We start from the raw sequence: 10,305 nt of genomic DNA, 5'->3' as shown, positions 1-10,305 counted from the left end.
GAAAGAATGAAGGGGGGGAAATTGGAGGGGGAGACGAACCATGAGAGACTATGGACTCTGAAAAACAAACTGAGGGTTCTAGAGGGGAGGGGGGTGGGAGGATGGGTTAGCCTGGTGATGGGTATTAAAGAGGGCACGTACTGAATGGAGCACTGGGTGTTATACGCAATGAATCATGGAACACTACATCAAAAACTAATGATGTAATGTATGGTGATTAACATAACAAAATTAAAAAAAAAAGAATACAGTTAAGAGAACTGGTTAATGCAACTTGAATGATTTGGGACTAATACAGGTATTTGCAATGGCTAATTTATATCCAGCAATCTTATGGTGTTATCAAACATAGAACCTGATTTGTCATCAATAAGTTGATAATGTATTCATGAATGTAACAATATTTATTAATTCTGATAAAGGATTGACATAGGGAAAATAATATGTTGTTATTCAGTAAAATTCTCATAGTCTAGTTGTGAAGAAAAAAAGAGTATACAGATGGCACAGTGACTATATGAAATACTCTCCTGTTGGATTATAAAGGACTGTCATCTGTTATTTATAATTTAAACATCTTCAGTATTTCTTGATAAAAAAAAAACCCACACATTTTAGGAAATCACTGTACTTGTATCCTTATGGAATATAACAGTCTAATACTGTGAATAAGTAAATGAGCTTGGCTTTTATAGCTATGTGTCTTGGAACCTCTTGGACAAGTTTATTTTCCAAGTCAGACTTTATAAATCTTTTCTGCTTCAGTGTGATGTATGTGTTCCCAAAAAAAATTTTCCACTAAGTAAAGCACTTGGAATCTGCTTTGTTTTTATAATTTCTTTAAATGCTAGGAATGGTTAATTTTATTTTCTTAGGCTTAGTTCTCCCTTATTCTTACTAAGAACCGAAATATATCTTTAGGTCCTCTTTGTAAACTAATATTTTTCCTCATTATTTCCATTTTTAATTTTCACAATATACTGGCTTTTGATTCAGTTTTTTTAAAAGATTTTATTTATTTATTTGACAGAGATAGAGTTTTAATTGTTGATCTGTTGCTCACATTCAGTTATACATTCACTATGGATCTCAAAATATATAGCAAATATTTCTGAAATCCCAGCCACTGTTGTAGATACTGAGGATATAGCAGTGAACAAAATAGATGCAGTCCTACCCTCATGGAGCTCACATTCTAATGGAAAGGGCAGGCAGGCAATAAACACATAGACAAGACATATATAATCTGTCAGACCATGATAAATGCTATGAAGAAAAATAAAGCAAGAAAAGACTTAATATTCCTAGATTTTTATATAGTGTGCCAGAAAACTGAAGTTGTCATTCCTTGAAAATATATGGCATTTACATGAATGATAATATCTCAGAGCTCTCTGTTGTTCTCTGGATTGAGTTACTGAACCGGTAGACTTTATCAATGAGGGAGGTCATTTGAGAGCCAGGAAATGATGGTTTGCTTTACATGGCAGCCTGCCTCTGAGAGACTGGAAATATTATAAAGACAGCCCTCACTCCATAGGGCAGATGCTTGATTAAAACAAAAACAAGAACAAAACCTTTTAAAATAGCTCTTATTTTTAACACTGAGAGGTTAGTTGGCTCCTGAGAACAAGAAGAGAAGGATAAAAACTAACTCAGTGCCATCTTATGTCTGAACTCATAAATCCGGACCCTATCTGTGGAGTCTTCGTTGCTATCTGAGCCGACACCAAGGAGGCATGATAGTGCGGTGTTATCAGCAATTTTGTTCCACAGTTTATGGGGAGAAGCCTATACAGATATTTCATGTTTTTGTAATTTTGAGCTGGAGAACAGAACATCCACATCCTGTTTTCCTAGAACAATGTCCTATGACCTCCCTATTTACGGGCTTGGCTAGTCCAGTCTGGAAGTTAGCCTTGCTCTGGTTTCTTTGTGACAGGGAAAGAAATCATTTTAACTGTCAAAAAATCTAAGAAACTTTTAGAGATTTTTTTTCAAAAGTAGGTGGAGGCCAAGTTAATATTTATAGTTCCTGAGTACATGTGCAGTTGAGTGCTCCCTCCTTCTACAGATAAAAATTTTACTGACTTCAATTACCAGTGGTAGCTAATAATGTTTTGGGGCACTATTGCTGGGTGGGGGTCTGGGAATGCCCGAGATACCTGTTATAGTCCTTTTTGCCTCTAAGATCCCAAAGGAAAATAGATGCACTAAAGAGTAGCTGGAAAAATACCAAACCTATGTAATCCCTCTTTGTCTCAGTTTCCTCTTTTGTAAAGCGTGTGGAATAATTGCTTCTACCCCATAGTGTTGTTGGAAGTTCTGCATAAGTTAAAATATGTAAGGTAGCATAAGCTGAATTTTTCTATTGCCTCTGTGGTTTTTGAGGGGATAATGATATAATGGTCATGAACATGGGCCCTGGAGCTAAACTTCCTGTGTTCAAATTCTCTTCCCACCACTAACTAGATGGCTGACCTTGAACAAGTTATTTAACCTTACTGTGCTTTTCAAAAAAAGAATAATCATATCCAGGAGGATGTAGTGTGGAATAAATGAATTAATATAAATACTTGGAATAGTTCCTGGCTTACTGTAAGTGCTCAAGAAAGATTTACTATTGATATCATCACTACTAATACTAGTACTACAGTTTATTTACTTATTAATGTGGCTTTGGCACTCAAATCTTAGTGCAATATTCTAAGGAGCTAGGCAGAATCGTATAAAGGTCTCCTTTTCCCTCTGCCAGGAAAACCTAAGAAACCACCATCCAAGTTGGCCCACGGCAGCTTTGCCTGTTTTTTTTTCCAAATCCAAATCTGACTTCTCAGCTCTTACACTCTAATAATGTCAACCTTCCAGGGCAGAAGAAACACATTGAGTAAGACCAACATACAGAATGTTTGCCCCAGTGCCTAAAAAAAAAAGACAAAAACCCTGTCATAGGCTACTTAAAACTATGGCAATAGCCCTGAGACAGGCTGAATGTCGTAAAAGAGTCCAAAGAGAAACTGTGGATGAGAAAGAGATGAGAGCAGGCCCACCTAGGAATGATACCTGGGTCTCCTACCGGTCCAACTGGAGAGAGGAGACATAAGTGAAAAAGATGTCCACAGGCCACTCCTGATTTTTCCAGGCTCCTGAGAGAAAGAACTAATCTAAGAGACCACACTTCAGTCCTTACCAACTTTAACAGCCAGTAAAATGTCTTTGGAGTTGAAATGACCTTACTCAGCCTTGTGGGAGAGCATGGTGGCCAAATCTGGAGATCAAAGGGTGTGTTCAGATATCCTTTTAAGACCAACTGACCAAATATCAATTCGCCTACAGTCATCTTAACAAGACCAGTTTACCTGATGAACAACTTTAATTCATTTGAAAGCTAAAGCATGGAACATCAACGTGCTGAATGAGCAACTCATGCACTGACACACAGTGTTTTACACCAGGCCTTGGACTGTTTGCCTCCTGGTGGCAGAGCCAGGCAGTTGGGGCCAGGCCGGGCCACGTGGCATAAACAGGAGAAAATGTGGGAGGCTGTATTCAGCTCTGTCAGTGGCTGCCTTCTGCCTTGTAGGAAATGGACCCAGTATCGCCACAGCCTCCAAGTTTTCAAACGAAGACAAAAATCTGGATTTTTATGTGAATTATGCTGACATTCACATTATGGCAAATACTTAAAATTTAAAACAAAAACAAAACAATAATCATGCAGGCCAAATGCACCCCACATGCAGGCTGCCCCCCCCCCCCACAATGTGCCTGCAGTCTGCAATCTCTGCTGTACCCGCCCCCTCCCGGGGCATTTGCCTCCTAACTGCTCTTTCTTTCAGCGAGTTGAGCACGGCCCCAAAGCTCCACAATATTCAGCAATTTGTAATTTTGCTAAGGTACAAATTTGTTTCCCAAACGACCCAAGGTTGACTTCTGAATGTGATTTTCTCAGCTAGTGAATGTGCTTTTTTCTCTGCCCGGTTTCTAACTACAGTGTGGCTTTTGGGGTTTTTTAAACCAAGTTTGAATACATGGTGCCACTCATAAAACAAATAAAGCTTTTTCTTTAAAAAGGGGCTGTGGGCATCAGGGGAGGGAGTTGACTTTTAAGGTCCAAGATGGAAATGAAGAGAAAGTGAAAAGGTCTACTCAAGGTTTTTTTGTTTTTTTTTTTTGTTTTTTAAAATTTATTTTTGTCATTATTACTAAGACTGAATGAAATAATACACTGAAATATGCATTAAATTATAAACTTGAATGTGTTTATCTAAAATACATTTCCATTCCAGTCAAGATTTAACTAGGAAATAGAGATTTAGAAGTTTGAGGTAGGACTCAGTGAGGGTAACAATAGGAATTTTGAGTGGAAACAATCAGCATTTTTCAGACTGTGGTGGCAAGAATTAGGCAAGAAATATCTGAAGAGATTACTTGAAATTTTTGGCTATGCTCTACTTTCATTTTAAGGGTAAATGTATGTGCTATAAAGTATTTTTGAAATATTAATTTTAAATTTGAAGTATTTGTTAAATAGTTTTGAGAGGTAAGGGGTAACCCTTATGAATGTCAAGAAACTGTATGGCACTTTATAAATTATCCTAAATTCTTTTTAATGTTCATTTAGGTCTCTCATAGATGGTTGAGGGCAGTGACTGTATTTTTTTTTTGTTTTTGCTATTTACACTCATAATTCCAGTACAATGTCCTGCTCATAGGAGGTTCTTAATACATTAGATGCTTTGAATTATTTAAACATGTCTTCCAGTTTTGAACATTTATGGGTTAAATATATATATTGTAATCAAATTGAAAAATTGTGTGTACGCCTTGGGTAGGGAAAGGGAGTATGTGTCAGACTTGGAGGAATATAAAAAATACTGTGTTTTTAATGCCCAAACAATACAGTTCATGATTTGAAATCCTCTCTTTGCATATCCTTGTCTTCTTAAAATATTTGGTTGAGTATATAATGTCAGGTTTCTTCTAGAGTTTTAGTGTTTCTTGGGCTAGAAATAATATCAAATGAAACCATCTTGGTGTTTTCCCTTTTGAATCCATATCAAAAGGTTTTGGCTGAAAGTGCCAGGTGCACATTTTCAATAAAGTAGTGGAATCATCATAGAGTATTTGGTTTTGGCTCCAGGAATCCATTTGGAGTTTCCTTCAAAGTGAGGATGCATGGAACAGCATAGACCTTTCAAGCCTAAGGCCGATGGCTATTGCATAGATTTCTCCCGCCCCTAAATCACCTGCATCATTTCTCCATGTCCCTTTGAACTATTGTGCTATATTCCAGCATCTTGAGATAATTGAGCAAACAGAGAAGCTCTAGGACAAAAGCTCACATGTTAACTTGAGTTCAGTTGCCTGGGTCCCTTTGTTGGCGGAGAGGTTTCTCTTCTAGGAACAGGACAATTAGAAACAGAAGAACCAGTATCCCAGAGAGCATAGAGCTTGTCAACATGTAAAGGATTTGATTAGTGCAGAGTGAAATTTCATTCCTGATGGTCATAGGTCACTCTTCCTTATCAATCTTTTTTTGTTTTTTTCTATAAAACCCTTCTTTGAAAGCATTATGTGTTCAAGTGAGACACTCTTTAAGATTTGGTTATTTTCTAGCTTTTTAGAAGCCACTAATACCTAATGCAAGAGATGACTTGTGAGATCTGGCATAAATATTTATGAAGGAGCATTATCTCAGGACTGATCAACAAAACAGGCCATGTGTATAGAAATTGCTTAAGTTTTTAAAAGTAGATTTCCACCCAAAATAGGGAATTTTCCCAAGTAATATCAATCCTTTCATACATTATTTAGTGTTCTTTTTCTGGTTATTTTTGAGATACCTATTTCTATATTGTCTCTAAAGTAACATGTTTACCACCCTTTCATGGGCTAGTTATTCATTCATTTAACAAATATTTTTTTAAGGTTTTATTTATTTATTTATTTGAGGGAGAGAGCACATGCACAAGCGGCTGGGGGTAGGGGACAGGCAGATGGAGAGAGAAAAGCAGACTCCTTGCTGAGCAGGGAACCCCAATGCTGATCCCAGAATCCTGAGATCATGACCTGAGCCAAAGGCAGAGGCTTAACTTACTGAGCCACCCAGGTGCCCCTCATATAAAAAATATCTTTAAAGCACCAATTATATGCAAGACATGTTGATAAAAAACATATAAATAAATCAAAGAGAGTAAGGGAAAATAAACTCATAACACACAAATGTTAATTTTCAAATGTTCAAGTATTATGCAAGAATGTATTCTTCTGAGATTATTTTGGCAAGTTACTAGATTTATTGGCAAAGAGTTTTGTCCTGAAATATCATTTACTTTAGTCCATGTTATACTCTGTATTTTGAGCTCAACTCTGCTATCTATAACTAGACTACAAATTTCTTTTAGACAAAACCTGTTTTTTTAAAATTTTCATTAAATTTTATTTTCTGCTGACCACACTTTTTCTTTGTAAGAAATCATGTAAAAGTATATCTGTTTCAGATTTGTGAAAAGTAATGGTGATACCAAAATCTAAAACAAAATATTTGGTGTTTTGGCTTCTTATCATTATTTGATTTTGCAATCACCCCCTATCTTAAAAGAGTTTATAATCATCTTTCCTCCCAATCTCCAAATAAGACTTTATAAATTTATGAACTTAGTGACCTAAAACATTTAACTTTTAGTCTTTTAAAGGAGTTTTATGACATTGCTTTAGATAAGTGAATTTTCCCTGATATAATACTAAATACAAAAATGTTTCTAAATTAGAAAAGTTGAAAATTTTAGTTACTTCAAATATTGACTTTTAAATATATTCAGAATCATTTTTCTTGTGTTTTAGGATTTAAATAATAACATTCTTAAATCTAAAAATGGTGCCTTCAAAAATCTGATAAAAAATTGTTTTTCAATATTCTTTTGCTAATAGGTGATTTGGGCTCTTGGGATCTGCTCATTTGCCTGTCTTCTAGGGAAGCTGGTGGAAAACCTTGCATATCCAAGGAAGACATGTGCCATTTAGGTTTACATCAAAAGGTAAATATTTTTTTCAAAATGTTTACAGATTTTAACAGCCCTTTGGATATTAACACCAGCATTTCTTGGTCCATAATATTTTTTTAAATGTGAGAAAAGCATCAAAACATCAAAACTAGTAGCTATTTCTCAGTAGTGAAATAGTATTGTAGTAGCTACACTGATTATTTGATATTTCTGCAATTGACAATCTTGATATCTCCTTCCTCCCTGTAACTCTTGGCTCCCTTGGCCTTTGGGCTGAGCACATGATTTTTTTTTTTTCCTTCTTGTAAATCTTTGGCCGTTCCTTCTCTGTTTTCTTCATAACCTCCTTTCCTCTGCTCATACTTTAGATGCCTGTGGAGCTCCTCAACACCATTCCCAAGGTGGTTGATGATTCCCAAAAGTAACATCTAAAGTTCAAGTCTTTTCCCAGGCTTCAGGCTCACATGTATAACTACCTGTTAAACATCACTTTTATATCACACAGACACCTCAGACTCAACATGGAGAAAACTAGCTCATATGTTCCCTGGTAAATCACTTCTACTCTTGCATTCAGTAGCTCAGCAGGACTTCTGTTCTATTGGTCATAGCATGATCAATCACTCTGTCACTTCCTAAGGTAGAAATCCGGCCTTCACCTCTGATCCCTTCCTTTCCTTTGTCATCTGCATTCTATCAATTACCAGTACTAGGGAATTTAACTCCTACATGCTTCTCAAGTATCTTTGAAATATCCATACTCATTATTTTTATTCTGGCCAGTCACCTTATCTTACCAGGTTAATTGTAGAATCCTCCTTACTGCTTTTTTCTGAAGCAAGTATTTGGCCCCTGAAATCCATCCTGCCCACAGTTATCAGGATGAAAAATAAAATGCTGAACTAACCGGGTTCCTCCTGCACTTAAATCTTGAATGTCTTGGGGCGCCTGGGTGGCTCAGTCGTTAAGCGTCTGCCTTCGGCTCAGGTCATGATCCCAGGGTCCTGGGATCGAGCCCCGCATCGGGCTCCCTGCCCCGCGGGAAGCCTGCTTCTCCCTCTCCCACTCCCCCTGCCTGCTTCTCCCTCTCCCACTCCCCCTGCCTGCTTCTCCCTCTCCCACTCCCCCTGCTTGTGTTCCTTCTCTCGCTGTGTCTCTCGCTGTCAAATAAATAAATAAATAAATCTTAAAAAAAAAAAAAAAAAAAAAAAAAAATCTTGAATGTCTTTACATCAACTATAGGATAAAGTCTACAGTCTTCCCTGTGAGTATCTGTTAACCTCCAAGCAGGAGACAAATGCCATACTTGAAAGGATTTAATGAAGAGAAACTAATGAAGGAGCTATTTACTGAGGTTTTGACAAAATAAGAGAAAGAAGATTAGAGAGAATCTAATAAAAAAAAGATTAAGAAAAAAGAAAGATTAGAGGTCCCCAAGGACCAATAGCCTTGTAAGGTTTTACTACCCTCCTTGGTCTAAAGAAGGGTATATAGAAGGGCTGGTTAGCAAAACCTAATGAGAGCTAAGGCCAAGAAAGAGGGATTACTGGACAGGAGCTATAACGTAGGGAAATATAGTCATTGCCAAATCATAGCCCTGTGAAGAAGCAGCCAGGGACTCTCATATGTACTCTCTCCATTCCTACCCAACAATCTGTTGCCAAGGCCTCCTATTGGTGCCATGCATCATTCTAAGTGCTCACATATTTATGTCCATTCTTTACATATGAGGAGACTGAAGCACAGGAAAATCAAGAGAATTGCCTAAGTCCTCATAGCTAATAAATGAAGCAACCAGGATTCAAACTCAGGCAATTTGACTTCAATTTTTTTTTTTCCTAACCACATCACTATACAATTTTTCTAAATAAATATTTAAGACTGCATTTACAGCCTGTGCTAATGAATATTCTTAAAGAATTCATAAGTTCTAAATGGTACACATTAGATAACTGTCACTTTAGAGCATGAATAATTTGAAGATTTATGAACCATGACTTATTTATGTCAACATAAATATTCAGAATAGAAGTTGCTTCAAATTTGTTGGGGATTCTTAGATGAACAAAGAAAGAACCCTGGCTCAAATTAGGATTACTCATCACATCAAAGCTTTGGAATTTAAGTGCTTGATGAAAGTGATCAGAAGATTTGTTTTAAAAAATGAATGGCCTGACATCTCTCTAGTCAGAAGGAGAGGAACATGATTTTAAAACTGTATTGGTCCCCGTAATGTGGAAAGTGAAGTGAGGTCCACTATTTGGGGTAACACTAAGTTTAGTAACTGGAGCTGTATTTCACCTTTAACAGAAAGGTTCTAACATTTCAAGAGCAGAGGGAATCATTTGTAGCTCTAAATGTTTGTAGGATTAGCAGTCCCTAGAACCATGATGCTGTTTTTAGTACTTGGAGCACTGAGAACTTCTGAAATGGCTCTTAGGATAAAGCATTTGAGCACATTTTCAGGTGAATTTGATGGAATGATAATTGTATGGGAGAGACAAGGAGATAAAGACTCTTCTTGTCATTAATTCTCTTCCTTGTGGAAGATACTGAACACCTTATGGAGAACATCTGAGTTTTGATAAGATAAACAGTAGAATTGTGTACCAGTCTAATGAAGAAAAGGAGCAGTCCTTTTAAGATACTGTGTGAAATGGTGTCACTCTCAGTGTTCATGAGTGAGCCCTCCCAGTTTTTTGCCCGGGGTGCTTTCTTACGCTTTATAAATAGTCCAAATTCAAATGTCTACTCTCCTTACCAAGTTAATGGTATTACTGTAGTTTCAGTTTTAGTTTATAAACACTTTCTAAATGTTTATAATTGATAGGCTGTTGTTCTTATTAATGACAACCCCTGTTGTTTTTTTTTTTAAGATACTACACAAAGAATCTTTCTTTTTCCTATTACATACATATTATCAGAAGCAAAAGTAAAAAATCATTCTTATTTTGAGACATAGAGAAAGACATGTATCATATGACCTCACTGATATGAGGAATTCTTAATCTCAGGAAACAAACTGAGGGTTGCTGGAGTGGGGGGTGGGGTGGGAGGGATGGGGTGACTGGGTGATGGACACTGGGGAGGGTATGTGTTCTGGTAAGCGCTGTGAATTGTGCAGGACTGTTGAATCTCAGATCTGTACCTCTGAAACAAATAATGCAATATATGTTAAGAAAGAAAAAAAGAAGAAGAAGAATGTAGCAGGAGGGGAAGAATGAAGGGGGGGAAATCGGAGGGGGAGAAGAACCATGAGAGACAATGGACTCTGAAAAACAAACTGAGGGTTCTAGAG

General features: G+C 36.9%; 1 protein-coding gene across 4 annotated transcripts in view; it reads left to right on the top strand.

Moving 5' to 3' along the window:
- Positions 1 to 10,305, top strand: part of CPED1 (cadherin like and PC-esterase domain containing 1) — a 266,420-nt gene that overhangs the window by 48,495 nt on the left and 207,620 nt on the right. For all 4 annotated transcript variants that reach the window (XM_032401696.1, XM_032401698.1, XM_032401697.1 and 1 more), the window contains one exon: positions 6,934 to 7,040. In XM_032401696.1, the coding sequence (XP_032257587.1) occupies positions 6,934 to 7,040 (107 nt within the window). The remainder of the gene's footprint in view (positions 1 to 6,933; positions 7,041 to 10,305) is intronic.

This window comes from Phoca vitulina, unplaced genomic scaffold (genome assembly GCF_004348235.1).
Source record: "Phoca vitulina isolate PV1807 unplaced genomic scaffold, GSC_HSeal_1.0 scaffold4, whole genome shotgun sequence".
Taxonomy (NCBI): domain Eukaryota; kingdom Metazoa; phylum Chordata; class Mammalia; order Carnivora; family Phocidae; genus Phoca; species Phoca vitulina.
This window is presented reverse-complemented; position numbering and strand designations above follow the sequence as displayed.